General features: G+C 51.5%; 9 protein-coding genes across 9 annotated transcripts; 7 read left to right on the top strand and 2 right to left on the bottom strand.

Annotated features, from left to right (window-relative positions):
• Positions 1-893: 893 nt before the first annotated feature.
• Positions 894-1,279, bottom strand: Z520_10481 (uncharacterized protein; the record flags this gene model as incomplete). Its single annotated transcript, XM_016780973.1, has 3 exons — positions 894-946; positions 995-1,058; positions 1,106-1,279. The coding sequence occupies 3 exons, from the start codon at positions 1,277-1,279 to the stop codon at positions 894-896; spliced, it is 291 nt and encodes a 96-aa protein (XP_016627979.1).
• Positions 1,280-1,811: 532 nt separating this feature from the next.
• Z520_10480 (uncharacterized protein) lies at positions 1,812-2,832 on the top strand (the record flags this gene model as incomplete). Its single annotated transcript, XM_016780972.1, has 2 exons — positions 1,812-2,695; positions 2,748-2,832. 2 exons carry the CDS (start codon positions 1,812-1,814, stop codon positions 2,830-2,832), a joined length of 969 nt encoding a protein of 322 aa, XP_016627978.1.
• Positions 2,833-3,480: 648 nt separating this feature from the next.
• Z520_10479 (uncharacterized protein) lies at positions 3,481-6,510 on the top strand (the record flags this gene model as incomplete). Its single annotated transcript, XM_016780971.1, has 1 exon — positions 3,481-6,510. One exon carries the CDS (start codon positions 3,481-3,483, stop codon positions 6,508-6,510), a length of 3,030 nt encoding a protein of 1,009 aa, XP_016627977.1.
• Positions 6,511-8,051: 1,541 nt separating this feature from the next.
• On the top strand, positions 8,052-9,209 carry Z520_10478 (uncharacterized protein; the record flags this gene model as incomplete). The annotated part of the gene is made up of 6 exons (XM_016780970.1): positions 8,052-8,179; positions 8,231-8,297; positions 8,355-8,845; positions 8,894-8,981; positions 9,032-9,078; positions 9,128-9,209. The coding sequence occupies 6 exons, from the start codon at positions 8,052-8,054 to the stop codon at positions 9,207-9,209; spliced, it is 903 nt and encodes a 300-aa protein (XP_016627976.1).
• A 768-nt stretch (positions 9,210-9,977) lies between these two features.
• On the top strand, positions 9,978-10,504 carry Z520_10477 (uncharacterized protein; the record flags this gene model as incomplete). The annotated part of the gene is made up of 2 exons (XM_016780969.1): positions 9,978-10,301; positions 10,400-10,504. The coding sequence occupies 2 exons, from the start codon at positions 9,978-9,980 to the stop codon at positions 10,502-10,504; spliced, it is 429 nt and encodes a 142-aa protein (XP_016627975.1).
• Positions 10,505-12,005: 1,501 nt separating this feature from the next.
• Positions 12,006-13,888, top strand: Z520_10476 (uncharacterized protein; the record flags this gene model as incomplete). Its single annotated transcript, XM_016780968.1, has 6 exons — positions 12,006-12,234; positions 12,312-12,403; positions 12,472-12,701; positions 12,772-13,146; positions 13,241-13,688; positions 13,742-13,888. 6 exons carry the CDS (start codon positions 12,006-12,008, stop codon positions 13,886-13,888), a joined length of 1,521 nt encoding a protein of 506 aa, XP_016627974.1.
• Positions 13,889-14,393: 505 nt separating this feature from the next.
• Positions 14,394-16,224, top strand: Z520_10475 (uncharacterized protein; the record flags this gene model as incomplete). Its single annotated transcript, XM_016780967.1, has 3 exons — positions 14,394-15,322; positions 15,390-15,480; positions 15,550-16,224. 3 exons carry the CDS (start codon positions 14,394-14,396, stop codon positions 16,222-16,224), a joined length of 1,695 nt encoding a protein of 564 aa, XP_016627973.1.
• A 1,222-nt stretch (positions 16,225-17,446) lies between these two features.
• Z520_10474 (uncharacterized protein) lies at positions 17,447-19,387 on the top strand (the record flags this gene model as incomplete). The annotated part of the gene is made up of 1 exon (XM_016780966.1): positions 17,447-19,387. One exon carries the CDS (start codon positions 17,447-17,449, stop codon positions 19,385-19,387), a length of 1,941 nt encoding a protein of 646 aa, XP_016627972.1.
• A 927-nt stretch (positions 19,388-20,314) lies between these two features.
• Z520_10473 (uncharacterized protein) lies at positions 20,315-21,793 on the bottom strand (the record flags this gene model as incomplete). The annotated part of the gene is made up of 1 exon (XM_016780965.1): positions 20,315-21,793. The coding sequence occupies one exon, from the start codon at positions 21,791-21,793 to the stop codon at positions 20,315-20,317; it is 1,479 nt and encodes a 492-aa protein (XP_016627971.1).
• Positions 21,794-21,866: the final 73 nt, after the last annotated feature.

Below are 21,866 nucleotides of genomic sequence, written 5' to 3'. Positions count from 1 at the left end.
AGGGCGAAAACCCTCCTATAATGCAGCAGAAATCGGTGCGAACACGAGGAGGAGTTTTACTGAACAAGCGAAGTTTGGTTGGTGTGTTGAGTGAACATTTCAGTCATGCAGGTTTGCGGAGCGACAAACTGACGAACCGCAGGGCGAAAAGCCAAGGGCAAAACGAGACTGCCGCTTCGGGAATAGAGGTGGACCATAATCCCGCTGCTTTTACTGTCGACCTCGAGGCCTTGCAGTGATACTGAGTCCAAATCTATTCTTTTGATGAGAGATAATGATGCTTCGGCTCCTATATTAGGGCTCTAGGCTCGGCGACAGGCATAGTAGATCCAAACAGGTGTCGTCACCTGACATTCTCTTCTGAAGCACGTATTAGGACAGCGAAAGTAACCCGCATCCAGAGACTCGTGCTATCGGTGACGTTCAGGCGTTTTCGAGATGCCCACCCGAGAAAACAACTTGACGGGGCCCTCTTCCATGTCATCAAGTCCGTCATTATCGATGTTTATACTATGTCAAGGTCCTCTGCCCTTTGCTGCGGAAGCAGACTCAGCCACCTGACGGGAGTAGGACTGCTCTGCCTAAGCAAATCGGCGTTGTTTGTGCTGGGAATCTTGATCCATGACCTTGACAGGACAAACTTTGCACCTAGCACGAAGTCTATCGTCGTGCCCACTCAATGCTCGTTAGGTGGCAGATGTAGTTGGCAGAGGCTCGGACGCCTGCTGAAGGAGCTTTTGAATCCTCAACTCAGGCTAAAGATATTTCCGTGCGACCAATATGTTCCAAGGCTTCTGTCGTCGAGAAGTGACATTCACTTGACGAGACCGCGTCCAGTTGCAAAACCTCGGTCTGTATCCGATGTGAATATCTTTCAAGATGAGCGTCATTGTTCAACCGGCCTCCGGCGCCTGTGCTTGTTGATTACCGTCTTTCCACTCGAATTCTAAAAGCGTTAGCTCTCCTCATTCTCCCTTAATTGATCAATGCTTACTCTGACGGCACATTGGACAGAGACCCCGGGCGGACTCTTGTTGTATCCAGGTCAACAGACAGTGCTGTTCAGGTGAGCTTGGTTTCCATAGCCATGAACCGTCAAACGTACCATGTGGAATGAGTGGCCGCACTTTCCCATCAAAAGGGTACACTCATCGCCAGGAAACTTGCACGTAGGACAAGTGCCATCAAACTGGACTCTGCAAATGCCACAGACTTCGTCCTCAGGCATGTCCCATCGCCATGTGGCCACCGCGTGCCATGTCTTGATCTTGACCTTCATGCTGAGCCAGAGTCTCGCCGCTGATCGGAAAAGGTACTCTGGCTGGAGGAGGATATATAGGCAGTATTTTGTGGGATCGCGTCAAGGTTGTTAGGTGCAATGTTTGGTGTAGCAGTTGAACCGTCAATTTGCGAGTTGTCACATGCCTGTCGCGTGGACGGTGGAGGGCTGTCGCGTCCAAATTCTCCTGTTCCGCCGATGCGGGTCTGATTCTCTGGCCTGTGGGCTTCGGGGCCAGATCAACTACTAATACGTCAGATGCGGAGTAGCAAAGGAAAAGCTCGGAGCTTAGCGTAGATAATGATACCATCCAGCAAAAGCTCGTGCTTGTCATTACTCACAATCATTATCTCTCTACTGTTCGCCGTGTCCTCTAGCACAATCCCAGACATGGTCAGCCTCCTGTCCATCTGCACACAACGATGATATGATCTAGGTCCATCGCAAAATGACTGCCTTGCTCGGCTCCATCGCGCTTGGGCAGTGCGGAGTTCGTCGCCCTTTATATGGCCATATCCATCGCATATCCAACATGCGCTGCCGAGGCTTCTCTTCCTACCTCGTGACACCAAAAGAGCTTGACGCGGCTCTCAAGAAGAATGCTCCTACTGTCATATCCACAGCCCCTAAAGTCATTCCCATCTGTGCCGCTTGGTTCATGCCCAACGACCCCGAAAGAAGAACAGGTCTCCAGGTCTTTCTGAAGAAGAGAATACCCACTGCTCGTTTCTTTGACATTGATGAGATAAAGGACCAAGAGTCGGAATGGCCACACATGCTCCCGACCTGCGATGCTTTTGCGGACGCAATGTCCAAGATGGGCGTCAGACGGGAGGATGAAGTCGTCGTTTACGACACTGAAGAACTCGGTTTGTTCTCTGCTCCTCGTGTGGCCTGGACCATGCGGGTGTTTGGTCACCCGAAAGTCCACATTCTCAACAATTTCCGTCTTTGGGTCCAGGAAGGTTACCCTGTCGAGACCGGTCCTCCAGAAGTCCCCAACATCACCAAGTATCCGGTCCCGGCGTACAATACGGACATGGTGGTCAAGTTTGCAGAGATGAAAACAATAGGCTACGACTACGGAAAGGAGGGCTCAGAAGAGATCCAAATTCTTGATGCTCGGTCCAAAGGTCGATGGGAAGGCACAGATCCAGAACCGAGAGCCGGAATCAAGAGTGGGCACATGCCTGGGTCAACAAGTCTACCGTTTCAGGAACTGCTGGATCCTGAGACCAAAGCGTTGCTTCCTCAGGACGAGTTAAAAAAGCTTTTCGAGAGCAAGCAGCTTGACCCCAAAACACCCTTCATCACCACTTGTGGCACCGGTGTGACCGCGGCCATCATTGAGGCGGCGCTCAAGGAGGCGGACTTTGGCTCAGAGCAAGACCGGAGACTGTATGATGGCAGCTGGACGTAAGTCTCATTGGCGACCATTGCATCAAGTACATGTGCTAAATTCGTTCAGGGAATGGGCCTCCAGGGTATCTCCGAGCAGTGGACTGATCAAATCCAAAACATCAAATTCGGCATCAAATTCGGGGAAATCTTGAGGTTGAAATGAATGTCTTTGATAACTGCGAAGGGCATTGCATCGGGCTGCATTGGTGGCTTTCCATTTAGCGAGGGCGTTTGGTGTTTGCTTCCTCCGTTTAATCAGGCTGGCGCGGTCTGAGTCTCAGCATCCTTCTTGCATCGTCAATGGGCGTGGTCTTCTTGTCGAGCTCTCATAGTCTCTGTCTCGTTCCAATGAGTAACCCAATGTGCCTCTTTCAGCGGGCGGCTGTCCCCAAGCACTTTGCAAGGAGCAACCTAGTCCTTAGAAAACCCGTGGTATAATCAGCTGGATATGCTCGAGGAAGACAGAATGTGTATCAAATTTCTGTTCAGCCCAGCAGCCAGGACAGACTCCCGTATCTAGCTCCCTAGCATGCCTAGGGAGCGAGGTAGGTACCTGTCAATTGCCTCCTTAGAATAGCGCTTCACGAGAATATGCTCCGCCATGCTGTCAATTTGCTGCGGATCTTACACGCCATGCAAAACCGCGTCTTCGCCCAAGGCATTGGTTTTATCGAGCTGTCCACCAAAGGAGTAGATTGTCTCCTTCCCACCATTTCTCGCCCTAAGTTGTTCTGCAGATACGCCGGTGACTGGCTGCGTTTGTCCCGGTCGTGGCTTGTTGGTATGGTATCTTAGGTGCTATGCCAGCACCTCTGAAAGATGCCGCCAAATTTCTGAAGAGCACTCTGCGGCTTCCCTCGTCGACTTTCCCACCGCGGCCCAGGCCCGCCGACCTTGCCAGATATCTTCCAAGATGCACAGTTGACCTCTATGCCTGGCAGCGCCAGGAACGACCTGTTTCAGACACCTTTGTCCTCCACGACGGGCCGCCGTATGCGAATGGAGATCTGCACGTTGGACACGCACTCAATAAGATCATCAAGGATATCATTTGCCGCTGCAGGCTCGCGGAAGGCCAAAGGGTTGACTATGTACCTGGCTGGGACTGCCATGGGCTGCCAATCGAGCTCAAGGCTCTGGAGAAGCACGGCTGGGAGCGAGGACAAGGTGTCGACCCCGTCTCGATACGGAGTGCCGCAAGGAAATTCGCATACAAAACTGTGGAAAAGCAGATGGCCGGATTCCGATCCTGGGCTGTCATGGGTGACTGGGCCAGTCATTGGAAGACCATGCAGAAAGATTTCGAGCTGCGGCAATTGATTGTGTTTCAAGCAATGGCTCAGTATGGTTTGATATACCGCAAGCATAAGCCTGTCTACTGGTCTACCTCCTCAGGGACTGCTCTTGCTGAAGCCGAGCTGGAGTATAAAGATGACCATGTCTCTACTGCGGCCTTGGTCAAGTTTCCATTAGACCGCTTTGAGCCGTTCTCGGATGGCCGTGTTCATGCCTTGATTTGGACGACTACGCCTTGGACTCTTCCCGCAAACCAAGCAATTGCAATCAACACGTCTCTATCATATTGCCTTGTCAAATCAGTCACTCATGGTACGCTGCTTGTGGCCCGTTCGAGGGTGCCTTATCTCCAAGAGTGCATTGGAGAGAGCGTGGAAGTCGTCATGGAAGATGTTCCTCTTGACGTGCTGTTGCAGAGTTCCTACTCGGGTCTGTACCATTTCGGAGGAGAAGCAGCGAATCGCCCCATCATCCATGCAGACTTCGTGTCCGCTGACAGTGGTACGGGACTCGTGCACTGCGCTCCAGGTCATGGTATGGAAGACTACGAAGCTTTGCAGCCCCTACTAAAAGCCTCTACTGTTTCTGTCAAAGCTCCGGTCGACAACTCTGGCTGCTTTGATGATACCGCATCACCCGAGGATCCCGGTCTCCTTGCTGGACAAGACGTGTTCCAAAAGGGCAATGGCACCATCCTCCAACTTCTGCGAGCCAACAACCTTCTTGTCCACCAGCATCGGTACATCCACAAGTATCCCATAGACTGGCGGACCAAAGAGCCAGTCATCATTCGTGCCACAGCCCAATGGTTCGCGGACGTTTCCAAGATTAGAACCGACGCGCTCAACTCTCTCGACGCCGTTACCTTTCTTCCAGAATCAGGCAGAGCGCGGCTGCGGAGTTTTGTGGAGAATCGGAGCGAGTGGTGTATTTCCAGACAGAGGGCTTGGGGCGTTCCGATTCCGGCGATTTACCACAAGGACACAGGTGAAGCAGTCCTCACATCCCCGAGTATTGATCACATCATCAAAACCATCAACGAGCGCGGCATTGATGCCTGGTGGTCTGATCCTCAAGACGACAGCCGTTGGATTGTTCCAGGATTGCCAGGGAGCGCTTCAGACTACACTCGAGGTTCTGACACGATGGATGTCTGGTTTGACAGTGGAACAAGCTGGACTCTGATGCTCAAGGATGATCTCGGGTCTGCGGGTTCCCGGGCTCAGCCAACGCCAATGGCCGATGTCTATGTCGAGGGCACCGATCAGCATAGAGGGTGGTTTCAGTCGAGCTTACTCACGAATATTGCATACCAGAAGTCTCTCCAGTCCCCCTCGGATGCCGCTTCCCCTTCGGCACATCAAGTACACGCTCCATTCCGCATTCTGGCGACCCATGGCTTCACTTTGGATGCCCAGGGCAAGAAGATGAGCAAATCCCTAGGCAATGTTATTGCCCCCAATCAAATCATCTCGGGATTCGCACCTCCTGCGAAACAAACAAAGCAGAAGCGCGAAGTCCATCCGCTCGGCCCAGATGCGTTGCGGCTGTGGGTGGCGTCCAGTGAGTGGACAAAGGACGTGGTGATTAGCGAGACAGTAGTGTCCTCTGTCCACAGTATGCTTGACAAGTACCGCCTTACCTTCAAGATGTTGTTGGGCATGCTGGCAGACTTCGATCCTCAGATGACTATCCCGTATGAGTGCATGTCCCGATTGGATCAAATTGCCATGCACCACCTTCATCTGACCTTCGCTTCAGTACGCAAAGCATACACTGACTTTGAGTTCCACAAAGCCTCTGGCTCCGTATATCGATGGGTCACGACTGATCTTTCGAGCTTCTACTTTGAGGCGATCAAGGATGTTCTCTACTGCGATATGCCTACGACTCCCAGACGCCTCAGTGCCCAGACTGCACTTCATCACATTCTTTACCACTTCCAAAACATGCTAGGGCCCATTGCGCCGTTGCTGGTTGAAGAAAGCTGGGAGCATAGCACAGAAAAGTACAAGCAGATGCTTGAGCACCCATTGAGAAGAACATGGCCACATCTGCCAGGGGAATGGCACGATCGGTCACTCGAGACTGTGTTGCCCTATATCGCTTCTATCAACTCGAGCGTTAAGGCAGCTCAAGAGACAGCGCGCACGCAGAAACTCATGGGACAGTCCCTAGCATCCGACGTCTCGATATTTTTACAGAAAGAGATTGATCTTTCGAGTGTTCCCAAAGATACTTGGAAAGAACTCCTGGTCGTATCGTCCGCCGAGATTGTCTCAACAAAAGCCGGCGAGACAGTTCCTCTAGAACCGAGCGCCGAACCTGGGTCGGATTGGTCATTCTCCAGCGACATTGTCTCGCCGGAGGGTGAGAAGATAGGGCGGGCGATTGTCAAGAGTCCTCGGAATCTCAAATGTGACCGATGCTGGAGATACGTGGTTGAATGTCAGGAACAGAAGAGGCCGGAAGAAAAAGAGACACCTTTACTCTGTGACCGATGCACAGATGCGGTTACGGAATTCCAACATTGAAAATTTGGGAGAATCTTGAAGTTTTGAGGTAGATATCGACTCACTTACCACTGTACCAATAATCAACTACCACTCCACTGCCGCTATGCGGAGAACCGCGCAGAGGACACTGGATGCATGCAACAGCTCAAAAGCATTTTCTAGTGCCGTGGGGGCAGACTTGGTAGCATCGAAGCACGAGATCGGCTTGCGGCTCGTGTTGATGGCCCGATCGCAGCATCAATTCTGGGGACTCATTTGCCATGAGGTGGTCATGGGATCTTGTAGAATTGACTAGAGCTTGACGTGCAGCATCAACGCCGCAACTGCTGGATCCATTGGTGGAAGCTAGATCCTTCTTCACTGCGGGGTAAAGGTGTGGCTTGTGTGACTAAGAGGAACTGGGCTTTCTTTTTCGGTGCGAGTTGTCAAGCACCGTGTGGCTCTGAGATTTGAGACAGAGGCGGAAGAAGAAAAACAGGAGGTACCACAGACGTGCGCCTGAGAGACATGATGCTGATGGTCCACCTTCTGGATGCGTTTCCTTCTGCCACAATGAAGCTGTGGCAGCAACTTTTACAGGTTTCCATCACCGCAATCCCCAAAATCCCCGATGATCGACGTCATCAAGTGACGCTTGGGAGTCTAGTGGCTGCTGCTGACTTGCCCACCGACTGTTGTCTTCTTTGACCCGCCAGTTGCCGGCAGCTGTGAAATTCATGGTGGACACCGTGTGCTCTCCTCGACACAATATTCAGCTAAGCCCTTGCTTGGTTCACGAGTCGCAACGGAGCAAATGGCATGATGTCGACAGCTTCTCGTGCTGCATCTTCTCCTCACTGTTGGATGAAGAAGCTTGAGCAGCTTGCCATTGGCGGCGGGCGAAGCCGCAGCTACGAGGGAAAGCTGCCCGTACAACCAGCTAAACAAGGGTAAGTGCCGCCTAAAACTGGGGGTGAGGCCCGGAGTGATTGGCCCCTTAACCTGGTACCTAAGCCTACCAGCCTCAGCAGCCACACCCCTGGTCCATGCACGCCCATGTTGCCTTGATTCTACTGGTACGCCTACGACCCCGCATCAACCTGCACACAATTTTTGTCCTGCTTGTGACAGTGAAAGAAACATCCGAGTGAGAAGTGAGGACCACTCAGACTCCCTCTCTCTCTGCTCTCTCCACAGGTCAATCAAAGGGTCTCGACCCGTTTGATCACACGGCAACTGCCACTTTTCACAGAGTCAAGCCGTGGTGGTATGACTACCAGCCAAGGGTCCAATAAGTGCCACCGAGTGCTGCGCAGATGGTACTCTTTTCGTCATCGTTACTTCCTTCAGGCCATTCCATCACTCCTCTTGCTTCAGCCAACGAGCGAAAGCTCTTTTCCCCCCAACTTCTACTTGACGTCTTTGACTGCTGCCTTGACAACTCGTATTTGAATTTCTCATCTCTCCATTGTTGTTATTGTTGTTACTTACACCCAAGTCCCCCCATCTAGCTCACTGCCAGTCTCATCGTTCTGTACTCAAGCATCCTTTTCCGTAACGCTACATCCGCTGCCAGCAACATGATTGTCCATCCAGACATGTTGAAGACCGCTCCTACGGCTTCCACTTCGGTGGCTCCTATTCCCACTGTCATCCCAACTCCTCCTATCTACATTGAGGCCGGTGATACTGGCAAGAGGACTCTGTGGTATGCTCCCTCTTGTCCATGAAGAGATTTGCATTGCTCACAATCTACCAGGGTGGTTGTCGTGCTCATGGCCCTGTCTTCCCTTGCCTTCTATGGCATGGCTTTCCGCGTCCCAGTGGTAAGTCTTGCGAGTCCGTCTGCAACTCAAGGTCTGGTCTGACAAGCGTGCACACAGCAAAAACGGCTCTTCCACATCCTGACCTCTTTCATTACGACCGTTGCCTTCCTGTCCTACTTCGCTATGGCCGTTGGTGATGGCACTTCCTTCGTCTCATACACTGTTACAGAGCACCACAAGAAAGTCCCAAATACCACCCAAGAATACCGACGCGATGTCTACTGGGCGAGATATGTTGACTGGAGCATCACAACCCCACTCCTGCTTCTCGACCTTGCTCTCATCGCGGGACTCAGCGGTGCAAATATCCTGGTTGCCATCTTTGCTGATGTCGTTATGGTTCTCTGTGGGCTATTCGCAGCCTTCGGCCAGGCCGAAGACAGTCAAAAATGGGGCTGGTACGCTTGGGCTTGCATTGCTTTCCTCGTGATTGTCTATCAACTGGCAGCAAATGGTCGTGAGGCCGTTGCCAGCAAGGACAGCAAGACCAAGGCGTTCTATGCCTCCATTGCTGGTTATACCCTCATTGTGTGGCTACTCTACCCAATGTGAGCCCGCTAACCACCACCTTACAACCACTTACTGACGAATGACAGTATCTGGGGTCTTGCTGAGGGTGGCCACGTTATTGACATCGACTCTGAGATCATTGCATATGCGGTCCTCGACATTCTCGCCAAACCAGTGAGCTTTCTTCGCCCTTCATTTTAGGGATATTCGCTAATGAGGAGCAGGTCTTTGGTTTCTGGCTTCTGTTCACTCATGACAGCATGTCAAGCACGTATGTTGAACTGAATAATTGATCATCGAACATTGCTGACGATATGTAGCTCCCCATCCCTCGAAGGATTCTGGTCTCAAGGCTTTGGCAGCCAAGGAACTCTCCGAGTTGGTGATGACAGTGAAGCGTAAATGCGCTTGCTGACTTGGTCAGGTTGGCGACGAGGACTAAGCGCAACTTCGACGACACTTTCGCCAAAGTGAACCTGTTGCCTAAAATTGCAACATGAGCACGAACCGCTCAACACAAGTGGAGATGAGATGAATACATGGAGGAAGGACAGAGTAATGGAGGAGAATGGGAATCGTCATGAATCCTGGGGGCATTCAGTGATGGATGGCATTGACGAAAGAGACGAAACGACTTTAATTTCTCTAAGCTGGCTTATATCGCTAGGCGCAGCATTTCCGAGCTCAAGGCGCTCGATGAACGCAATTGTACAGTAGCACCGCTCATTACTGGCATGATTAAAAGCTGGGTCGAAGGCTGCATGATACAAATGACAGTTTGATGCAAAACAAATGGAAATTTGGATGCTGGAAAGTGGACGGGTTTTTGCTCACAAGTCTTCCGATTGACGTTTTCTGTGTGATTCTGCATCATGCACCATGACTTGATCATCTCTCAAATCTCCTCAAACTTGAACTCCGGGTCGTTGGCTGAAGACTCAACAAGGGACCAATAACCACGGCTTGACATTTCTTGAACACGACGATAACCTCATCTTGTCGCTGCCTGGAACGCTGCCGTTGTCGGGCCTTGATCCTCTTGAATTTGCTCTTCTTCGTTCCAGCTCCTTCTCCCTCTGCTTCCACTTTTCTTCTGTCTGAAGACATTTCCACATATTCAGCGGTCCGTTCGTCCACCAACTCACCTTCGACTCTTTCTTCGGAGAAAACATGGCGAAAATGTCCCTCCTCCTGTCTGTGGTGCTCGCTTGGACGTCGACATTCATCATCCGAGCTCACGCATTGGCGACTTCAATCCTCAGGTGGGCGGACAAGCGTCTCTTTCGCATGATGTTTGAGTCAACTGACTTTGACAGCACCTCCACGAGCACGTTGACAGAAGTTGCGGACTGCACCACCACTGCGTACACGGCACCAGTCATTGCAATTGGCCCGACAAGCACTTACTATTCCCTCACAACCTACACATCTCAAGTCTACGATTGTCATGGCTGCAACAATATCGTGGTCATTCCATATGGCCACGTTTTTGTGGTGAGTCTCCTTGCTGAAGGACTTTGCTCTTGACACGTCGTGCGAGCCAATTCCATGTCGCCTCCGAAGGAAGCTGTTTTGCTGATGCTGTGGTGCAGGAGGCGAACTTTACCACCACAGTAACTGCGTATAACGCGACCACCGTGACCCTCGCAAGATGCAGCCCAACGCCAGGTCCAGTGAGCTTGACTACTCCCAGTTGAAGCCTTGGCCCCGGACTCCTGGATCAAAGTCCTTCGGCAATATCGGCAGGAAGAGAGATGGCTGAGATCGGAGCTCATGTTGTTCATCTACTGAAGCAGTTTCTGAGCAGCTCGGACAGAATGCACATTGTGGGCTTTGAGAGACATAACACGGTGTGCGTCAGAAACGAGGCTAAGCATTTGTCACCTTGACAGGCTTTTCAGACACTTGCAACATCATACTGCTTGAGGCAGCATCGACGACAAGAGCTAGGCATACCTTCTCTCACAAGAATATCCATATTACATGATTGTCTGCTTCTTGTCTTCTTTCCTGCGTGCTTCAGGCCCCAAGACATGCGTCCTCGGTTCAGTCGTGGATATACCCTGCGAACGCGGTCCCTTTTAAGAACTTTCTCCCACACCACCGACTTGGATAATGACGCTGATATCATCTTCGCCGACGCATACACTACCGAACCTATGACCGATAGGCTCCTTGGGCGTTTGACACGCCACTAGAACTGTCATCTCCTACTACCTCTGACCGTCCACCATGCTTGAAATCTCGATCCACCTTACACTCAGTCCCGGCTTTGCGGCATGATGCACACGGCCTGCCGTTGTCACAGCGAACACTCCGGGTAGAGCACGCATCACAAGCAACGACCGACCGTGAGCGTGCGTGAGACGCGGAATTAGCCCGAGCGTGAGAACGGATATGTCGCAGAAGAACATCCCTTCATTGTCCACAGGTAATCAGTCAGTCAGAAACCAAGCATGTGACAATTGGTCGATGAATTGAGCTTATCCTGACCTTCGGCCAAACCTATAACAACAGATCGGACACTTGAATGCGCGCTCTTTGTCGTGAGTGAGAGCATGTCTGTGGAGATGATCTCTACGCGTGTACTTCTTTGAGCAAGCTGGGCATGTGTATGCCATGGTGACAATGAAAGAAACAATCGGAAAGCTCCGGGCTTAATCAGACCAGAACCATGGAGACCTGGAGCATATGCAGCCTCGTCTTCGAAATCCAAAGGTGTTTGGCAACAACAAAAGATAAGACTGCTTTTTTTGAGCTCAGATGTGCCCAAATCCAAAGAGACGATTCACGCAGAATCTAGCGTTTGAATTACTGTCTTCTCAGTCAAACCTAACCGGAAACATCTCATATTCATTCCGAACTATTCGACCATAGTTTGGTAGTTGGCGCCACCCCCACAATTTCCGAGCCCTTCTCTGCCTCAACCGGCCAATGACAGCCATACACAGCGAGTAGCTCGATTCCGACCACAGCATTCTTTGACCAAGAACAACTCTACGAATAAATGTTCCTCATTTATCCAAGTCATGGAGTGCTCCACCGATGTCCTACAGCTGGGGTTATGTGCCAGATCATCGTGTACAGCTAGTTCTAAAGACGTCCCTGATGTTGTGAGCACCTGGTCTATATATATTCCACTTCTTGCCAGGGCAATGAATAGATTTCGACAGGGAAAAGGATTTCAGTGCGTTCCAGATGCTCTCATCGGCAGCTCTCGAGCGCCTGGCGCTCTATACAAGCCCCTATATTGCCCTTTATGCTCTTCCCATAATTTGTTGCGCGTGGGTCGCATACATGCGCCTCTTCCACCCTCTCGCTGGCATTCCTGGTCCCTTTTGGGCGTCGCTTTCCCGGACATGGCTGGCATTTCACGTCTATAGAGGCCATATTGATACTTTGCAACGTGACCTGCATGACAAACTCGGTATGAGGAAGGCTCAAAGCCGTTCAAATTGTGGTCAATGCTAGCACGAAGCTTGTCTAACCCTGCCTTGGATTCAGGAGACATTGTGAGAATTGCACCGGACGAAGTCTCCATCTCGGACCCGGAGGCAATCAAGATCATCTATGGAATCAAGAGTGGATTCGTTAAGGTTAGCCTCCCTTCAAACATATTGGACACGCACTGTCACTGCCAATATCGACCTCACACGCAGAGCAGACAGACTTCTACGACGAGTTTCAAGCCATGAAGCCTCATCGTGATCATTTTTCTCGCCGGGACGAGAAAGTGCACGCCGACCGTCGCCGCTATGTCAACAATCTGTATTCGATGACAACCATCTTGGAATCGGAGCAGTGCATTGACTCATGCTCGGAAGTCTTTTTGCCCAAAATGGCCAAGCACGCAGATCAATGCACGGTCGTCGACCTCGGGGAGTGGATTCAGTGGTGAGTCAGGGGGACGGATCTTGGCTGGCCTTCGACAGACAAAACACATCTAACTGTGACATCTTGTCAGGTACACGTTCGACGTTATCGGAGAGCTTTTCTTTGGTGAAAGGTTTGGATTCCTCGACGGCGAACACGACTACGAGAACACTATCCAACACCTAGATTCTTTATTTCCGGCTGCTGCAATCGGCGGCGTGCTTCCTGTCTACGCGCGGAGGGTACTTCAACTATTTGGTCCATTGGCGCCCTCCATCCGTGCCGGAATCACTTGCTTCGAGAATATCCGGAAAAGGGCCGCAGCAGCTGTTCAAGGCCGCCTGGCGGAGGTGGAAGCTGGAAATAGGGGCGGGCGGGCAGACATGCTAGACAAGCTGATCAGTCTCCTCCAAGTCAAACCAGGTTGGGTGGTCATGGACATCAACAGCGAGGTCTGCTCTGCACTGTATGTGTCATGACCAGAACTTCGTTCAATGGGTTACCATCTTTGATACAACAGCACCTTGTGAAAGAGCCTGACTAATTCGTTGATTCGACAGGCTGGCAGGAAGCGACACCACCGCGATTGCCATTCGAGCGGTCCTTTACTATTTGATGAAGACCCCTGCCGCCATGGAGACTCTTGTCGACGAGATCCTCGCAGCTTCGGCGTCTGGTAAACTGTCCCCCAGCATCCGTTACGCCGAAGCCATCGAACTTCCCTATCTTGTCGCCTGCATCAAGGAGGGTCTGCGTATCCATCCATCGGTGGGCATGTCGCTGCCGCGCCATGTGCCTCCTGGGGGTGCCACCATCTCAGGTCGTTTCTTCCCCGGAGGTACACGAGTGGGGATTAATGCAGCGGTCGTTCATTTCGACAAGAATGTTTTTGGGGATGACGCACTCCAGTTTGTGCCAGAACGATGGCTTCAGGGCGAGGCCAGCGTTAAGATGGAGCGCTACTTGTTCCACTTCGGCCAGGGGGCGAGGACTTGTCTGGGCAAGAATGTTCGTATTGACTGTCAATCCCATTGACGCTTCTAACGATTTTGGACATACAGATATCTCTTGCAGAAATGTACAAAATCATCCCTCAGTTTCTACGACAATTCAGAGTGGAGCTTGTTCAGCCCGACAAGGAGTGGCATACCCATGATGCCTTTTTCAATAAGCAGGAAGGCATTCTCGTTCGCTTATACAAGAGATGAAAGACAATATACATATTTCCTGAATAACAAATTGAAATATCTATCTTACCTTCAACGGGCCGTAACTCCTAAACGTCCATTTACAGGATTGTTCTTTTGGAAAGGAAATCCTCACAGTCACATCACTCAGGTTTCATAGAGTTGGGGGAACTATAACAAGGCTTGAGGGATGGAGGTCGTCTTCTGAGCTCTAGGTTGAGAAGTAGAAAACCATTACTACTGTACGGAAATTGAACGATTGTCTGTCATCAAGTTTCCCCTAAGCGCCTGGAACGAAATAATCCTCCTGTCTACCATTAGTAATGATGGGAAGATGGCGGAAATTTTCCCGTAGAATACTAATGACGGGAGGAGTACGGGGTAGCAGAATGCGACCCCAGATTCTCCCCACAAATGGGAGGGATGTAAATCAATATCTCTCGATCCATCCCAATCTTATGCTCTTCGTCCGCAGGGCACGTCGGGTCCCAGGTATATCTCTGCTTTTAAATGGACTGCTTTGATAATGGCCTCCGCCAGCGACGAAAGGTCGCTGATGTTCCGGTTAGAACGCGTGGAAAACATTTGTGCCACTCTTATGGGCCAGTTGTCGCAGTCTCCGTGGCGGCCAGGTCTTGAACAGAATTACCACGCAGCAGAGGTCCCATTGTCGGCAAATACAGCTGCCAATGGATATGGTCAATTCGATGTGGCCTCGTCAGGTGTCTTTCCCTCTTTGCTCCTGGAGACGGTGACATCCCCTTACGTTGGCGACTATGACAACATGGAAAACAACAATAGCTCGTGGCCAGGGCAAAATTATCTTTCTGTGTCACAGGGTTGTGAACCCAGGCCTGTCCAGGCCGCAGCAGAAGTAGCTGGCATGGATGAATTCGCGCCTCTTCCAGCTTCTGTGGAGACTCGACTCAACTTCAAGCCACCAGTACGATCAATGGCATTCGAATATGACCAAGCTTGGAGTCAGTCGACTTTTGGCTATCTCGAGCCAAGTATAACTCTCAGCCCACATATCCGAACGATGAACGTTGGCGATCCGTTCTATACTCCTGCCTCTATACGGTGCCATCCATGCGAAGCAAACAATTCTCGATATCTGTATAATCACACAATACCTTCAACTCAAGACGGCATATCTGAGACGATTGAGTCTGGGAATCAACCAACAACTCGGGTGTCTTTTCTTTCCACTGCTGATGAACTCCGTAATGGCGGAACATACTATTCGGAAGAGAATTCCCTTGGATTTTCTCAGAGTCTCGCTGGCCATGACTCAATGTCAGGATCGTATCAATCTATTCCCGTATACCGGGATGTGCAGCTGAGATACGAGGACCGAGAAGTCGGTTTTCATCCAGTCAACCCAGCGGGCAAGGTTGATCAATATATAGAAGCCATGGGTCACCTCTTTGCGCAGTTCACGTCAACATTCACTAGGTATGAAACTACACTGAAATCCCGTCCACACCAAGGAAGATCATCACGGATATCTAACTTGCTTTAGTATTGACGGCCTTGCCATGCTAGCCTTTGAAGGCACCTCGTGGGTCCTTCACGAAGCCTGGCCCACCGTGGAGATATTCTGGGAACTTATCGTAATTACGACTCTTTCCTTCCCAAAGGGATATTTGGAAGACCTTGACACTAACACGGGCTTTATTTAGGGAGCTCGTGAACAGTTCAGCCTGGTCGAGCTTTGGCGCAACGCCCCTTGCCTGGAATCTTACCGTCGACTCCCGCCATACTATCGTCCCACCGAGGTGCAACTGTGCATCCCGCATTCGCCCTTCATTGACTGGTTACCGTGGCCAGATCTTCGCGAGCAACTAATACTATTGCAACCCTCCACCCAAATTGACAGCGATGTCGTCGTTCGCACCGCGATTCAGAACGCCGTATCGCAGCGATGTGTACCTTCTACACCTGCTGGCAAGGGTGACATCCCGGCGAACCGTGGAGCGCCCGTCGCCGCAAGTACTAGTTTCCGTCTATGGGAGCTCTGCCTCCTGGAAAAACAGGGCAGGCAGGTATCGACACAAGGTACCTCAGCTAAGCTCTACAGGCAGAAGCTTTCTCCCAGCATCGCCTCTTTGTGCAAAGTCTACGGGCTACGTTTGACCGATATTCCAGGCACGCAACTCGATCCTGCATTTTTCGACATGTATCCTTCTCTGCGCTGTGACAATGTGCGCTCTCGGTTTCAAGTCCAGAGGCTAGGAGGCATTGCTCCCGTAGGCGAGATTGACCTTCCAGTAGACATTTCATCCCAACGTCTGCAGCGACTAGAGAGGAGGATGGCTGCGGCACACAGACAATGGATGGAGACTAACCGGCAATGATGTCGATCCAGCTAGTGCGGGATACCAGCATTGCTCTCCTGCACGCTGAGGCTGAAAGAGCAAAATCATCGAGAAAGGGTCACATAGAGTCCAATGTCATCTCGATTGATTCCCACTTGATGTAGTCTCGTCCAACACATAATATTGCTATTCGGATTCGGCTTCGTAACCAGGGTACCCTTTGTATTCTTGCTGGTTCAGCACTTTGGCCCGAGGGGGGAACATCCATCCCGTGAACAATCCAGCTTAGATACCTCTAGGGATCTCAGTCTCACTTGCCATGCATTCTCTTATGACTTCGACATCCTGGGTCTGTGACTAAAATCCTAGAGCAAAGACGGGGTTCTCCTGGGATTGGGAGGATCAACTGAGCTTCATGTGGCCAATGTGGTGGAAAGAGCCATCTTCTCAAATCCCCGTAATCCTAGTCTACGATAAGTAGGCCAGGAGTACTCTTTCCGAAAGACTCTCCTAACGCAATAGGGGATGTATAGTTATACCTCTTATAGCTACTATCTCTCAATTAGTTCGTAGTCTATATAGCTATATCTATCGACCATCGGTGGCCTCTAGAGAGCCTTCACACGTACTTTATATGGCAAAGCGTGCACTTACGACAATGCTGCCTATCTTGACGTCTGACGTGGCACTCGCTTTTGAGGATGGCCATGTATTTCCCGCCGGACTCATTCTTGGGATTACAGCGCTCAGGTGCTCCTCATTCTCATCCACCATGGTAGCGGAGTCCCCCGCGGTCGTCGGGATCTCCAGACCCTTGGCAAGGCTGAGACGCGGGTGGTGGTGGCAGTGCATGCATGTGCATTCATTTCTCAGGGTCATTCACTTGTGGCTGTGTCCTGCGCCATTAAATTCAGCCGCCTGACAACCAAACCGACAACATTATTGAACCAGCCCCCCTTTGCCTGCTTGTGTTTCTCTCATTCCAGGACATGCAAATTGCTCTGAAACTAGCCAGACGACACGTTCTCGCCCTGGCCAGCATTAATACCCAGCACCGACGCCTGCTCAATCGCGGAACCCGCAGAAACTTCTGCCCCGAGTCCTTCAGCTGCCCATTCTTACTCGAAGTCTGAGCCTCGCCGGTGACAAAGTCCGGTGTATCACAACGATCACCTTCCCAATCGATCCATTGAAAAGCCCACCGGAGATCGCACGCTTAGGGTAGCCCCGGCAATTGGGGCCGGTGCAGTCTCCGGTCAAGATGCTGTTGCAAGAGGTGGTCATGGACAACGATTCCAACCGGCCGCAAGAAGTACACGAAAGGCATTCCGTTCCACCCACAAGACTATCCAGATCAGATGTGGCTTTCCCTCTAGCGACGCCTCGGAAGCGTGCTCCTTCAGTAGCTTCGGTTGTCGACCTTGTCGGGGAGCCCTTACAGCCAGATGGACAGACAATTGGAGTGGTCACCGTTTGCGCCGTGGACTCGCCGTGTCTGGACGCCGGAGACTCGTGTCAAGAAAAGGAGAATGACCCTTCCAGATCTCAAAAAGGCAGCCGTAAAGCTCAAATGTCTCTCAATGACCTGCCGCTCGAAGTTCAAGGCAAGATCCTCGACTTCATCTTCGGGGATATGCATTCAGTCTATGTTGGATCAACATCACTGCGGGGCAAGAGTGTCTCATCCCTGATGCGACACCCGCGACGCAAGGCCGTCTCGGACTTTGCGCTGGTCTCACCTGCCTGGCGTGATATGGTTCAAGAGCGCATATATCGACATATCAAGATCAAGGGCACTCGGGCCGGACTCAAAGAGTCTGAAACCTTCTTCAGCTCTCATGCTCATTTGAGGAAGCTTGTCCGGCATATTGAATTTTGGGTCCCTGTTTGGGGAGACAAGGCCCCCTTCCACGATCTTTCTGTCAACCCTCTCCTACCCAGGCCGGCGGGAGAACGCAACAATGGCTCCTCCTATCACCTTGTGCAGCAAGCAAGTGAAAGAGACCTGATTGCAGCCACCGATGTGCTAGGCTTCAGCTACGCAATATGCGCCTACTCAGCAACACTCTCAGAGATATTTGCCCACATCAATGATTTCTTCCCTCACTCGCTCATCTTCACACTAGAAGGGGGCCACTGCAAGAAGTCCAACATGATTCGGCACTTTCCAAAGACCCTCTTCCCCGACCCGAATCAGCGGTTGGACAAATTACCAAATATTCGCACCTTCGCCATGCGCGGAGCCTGGAATATAATGAGAAATTATCAGCACTGGAAGACAATCGAGGATGCTCTGCCAAACGTTGAGGAGTGGCATTGCGCTTACGCGAGACCCCGTCCTGAAGCGGACGCCACAATCAACGAAGTCCTCACATACCTCCCTTCAAGACTCCGTCATGTCAACATCTCTCTCGATGGAATGTACGGCAAAGAACCAATACCATTGGGGTCAAGCTTGGGTGGTCGACCACCGCATCTCTGCGACCAGATAGGTCGTGTTCTGCCACACGTCGAATCACTCTCATTCAGGGGAAAGATCTGCGAGTGCCTGTGGACTAGTGCATGCTCTGCAATCTCCTCTCAAACGGGAAAAGCAGAAGAACCCAAACTCAAGCATCTTGAAATAGTGGTCAAGTCATGCTGCCGCCAACGTGTCACCGCAACCGACCCCAAAACGGGAGAGACATTTATCCAAGAATTAGGTGGTATCATCGCCGACGGCGCTGGACTCACAAATCTCGTCTTCATCAAGGCTCTGGAACGTCTTGTCCTCAACACCGTCGAGGCACTGCCATTTTTCCCGAATCTGGAGTATGTGCGGATCAGATACATTGACTTGGACTCTCCTTGTACACTGTTGAACCCGTACTGGCTGCTGGAGCATGGCAAGGTGTATGGCATTTGGAACGAGGAGATTGTGGAGAGGCTGAGCCAGGTGATGCCCGATGTCGGGTACGTGGAGCTGGAGGAGGGGATCGAGTGTACAGAAGGCTATTACAAGCACATGGCCCTCTTGGCGAGCTCTTCCAACCATGCCTCGACTGGCATCGGGGGCCCGCCGGCTTATCCTTATGGTGGTCCTGGACGTGCATCTCCACCTCCTGTCTTGGAGCTCGCGCCTAGCATGCTTTGGCCCAAGTCGAAGCCACGGAGCATCAAGACGACCAGCTACAAGATCATTGCTGATGTGAGGGGTGGTTGATTTGCCCACCTTTTTCTTCTTACCGCAGTCTTCTGTGCAGAAAAACAGTGGAATGCTTCGAAGCTCATATTAAAAGCTGGAAAATTTTCAGCAACGCCGAGGACATTCGTTGCATGGGGGGCGTTGACGAAAATGGAACCTTTTACATCCCCAGCTATTGTTCGACCACGAGGTGTCTCATTTTGTATATTCCAAACTGATGGCTGAATGAATGGTCAGCAACGACTGACTGGCATGCATGTATGCACGCAAAACAAGCAGGTCACGAGCTGTGTATGGATTTGATGTGATGAGGAAAATTCTAATGGGGTCGGGCGGGCAAAAAAGTTTCTTGCTTTGGTGGGTGGGTTCTGGGACCATGTGCTCTTTCTCTGTACCCAGTTTTCGATGTGCAATCGAGGATCTTTGGATTTCCCCTCTCTTTTTGCTCTTTGCGCTGCGCTGTGTTGCGCTGTGTTGTTTTGTATCTGATGCATGACGTTTTAACTCTGCTTTGGTTTTATCACGGCTTTCCTCTTGCGGGAGATCTGGTCCGACTCCGGGAAATATGTCTTGCTGGATTTTTGCATGTTTTGGGTATAATGAACGGGGTGGGATGGAATGGAATGGAATGGAAGGGGAAGAGGGCTCATAGGATTGAAAGATCCAGAGGTCAAATCTGGGGGGATCAAAACCCCCAGATTTGACCGGCAGGGAGAAAAGAAAGATTTGTTGGGAAAGAAAGTGTAGAGTGATTGGGATCATCATGCTCTTCAAGGAATCCAAAAAGTTCACGGTTTGCTTTTTTTCGATCCTCACAGTCTACATTTCCTCCGGGCGATACCCTTGTAATTTCTCTGATAACTGTCGTCAGTACTAGTACAATCCCTCACCCTCGATCCCTCAAAAGATCGATCTTCCGAGGTATGGCTCACAACGTGATCCGGCTCAATTACTTTTCAAGACTCGATCCCTCGGCCCTAAATGCACATGGGCCATGCCGCTCGTGTCGATACTAGCATTCCCACGCCGCCTGTTGTCGCGGGTTGACCGTGCCTTAAGCTCAGAGACGTTCGCGGTAGTAGTGCCCGCCGGTCCAGAGGCTGTTGTCGGAGAGGATGATGAGGTTTCGGGCCCTCGTTGCGAGGTGGTAGTGGTGATGGTGGTGGCCATCTTCGAAGTTGTGGACCTGTCAACGACATCGCCCACCACGATCCCCAATATCCAACAATTAATCCCGAAGAAAGCGAGACTTGCCGCAAAGAGGCCCGGGGCAAACGTACTCTTGCCCAAGAACTCGAGTTGATAGCCCTGCTGTAACCAGATCGCCTGCCCGAGGACCCAGAGTGCCAGTGCCGTTATCCCCAGCGAGGGCCTCGCGAGTAATGACGAATTGGGCAGGTATAGTGGCAGGAATATGAGATACCAGAGGAAGTACTGGGATGTGCAGACTTTGTTGAAGGTCACGAAGGCGAGGGTTTGGGCCAACATGGTTGTTGGAAGATCGCGCTTCGCCAGACCAATGGGGATGAGGATCGTGGAGAGGAGGAGTTGGGGAATGAAGGCCAAGGATTCGAAGGAGATTGAGGAGCGCAGATGGGCAAGTGTTGGGTTGGCTGCCTGCGCCGAGGAGAGGTAAAGAAGTGTATTGTACGGGGAGAAATTGTGCCGGTGGTCAATTCGAGTCAAGTGATGGAGGAACGTGTGTTGGAGGAACGGGAAGCCGTAGATATTGTACATGAGCAGGTTGAGGGCTGCAAAGGTTGAAATCGAGGTCAGAAGCAGCAAAACGCGGCTCTCGTTGAAGAATTGGAAGACAACTTGCAATGTGTTTGTTGTAGAGGAAGAAGAGGTCTCCAGCGCCCACAGCATGCTCGCTCCGTAAATGAAAGGGTATATCTTGAAATGGACACACATCCCCAGCAGCAGACCTGACAAAACAGTTTTCTTGGTCTCGAACGCCCAGAGCAGAGCCATGACCAGAACGCAGAGGAGACCTTCACTGCTTCCGCGTGTACTGATGTTTGCGACCATCGGGTTCAGGAGCCACACGGCCGCGTATCTCAGAGCCCGTTGCTCTCCCAAACCCTGTCTCTTCAAAAGCCTGAGAATGAGCCATCCAGCGATGAGATCAGACAGAGCAAACAATGCCTTTCCAAAATGAAACCAAAGTCCTCCCCAGCTGGTGGGCAGCAGGATCCATGCTAGAAGGGGAGTGTATCGGTATGTAGCACGATCGTAAGGGGACGCGTGCCTGGACACGGCGCGGGCGGCGTCTGTGAAGACGTAGTAGTCGATGTCTGTGTATTTCAGGGCGGAAACCGAGTCTTGATATATTCCATAGACGAGCAGGACGGCCCGAAGCAGGAAGGCTGAGGTGAAGACTGAGATGCGCGATGAGAGGAGGGATTTGAGGAGTGAAGCCATGAGGCCGGCAGCATGTTATCGTAGTGCCTGATGCCTCCCGCTGCTCCTGAGTGCGAGGTAGGTCGAAATCAGC

This window comes from Fonsecaea multimorphosa, assembly GCF_000836435.1.
Source record: "Fonsecaea multimorphosa CBS 102226 unplaced genomic scaffold supercont1.30, whole genome shotgun sequence".
NCBI classification, from domain to species: Eukaryota; Fungi; Ascomycota; class Eurotiomycetes; order Chaetothyriales; family Herpotrichiellaceae; genus Fonsecaea; species Fonsecaea multimorphosa.
Note: the sequence above shows the minus strand (reverse complement) of the source record. Positions and strands in the feature narration are given on the sequence as shown.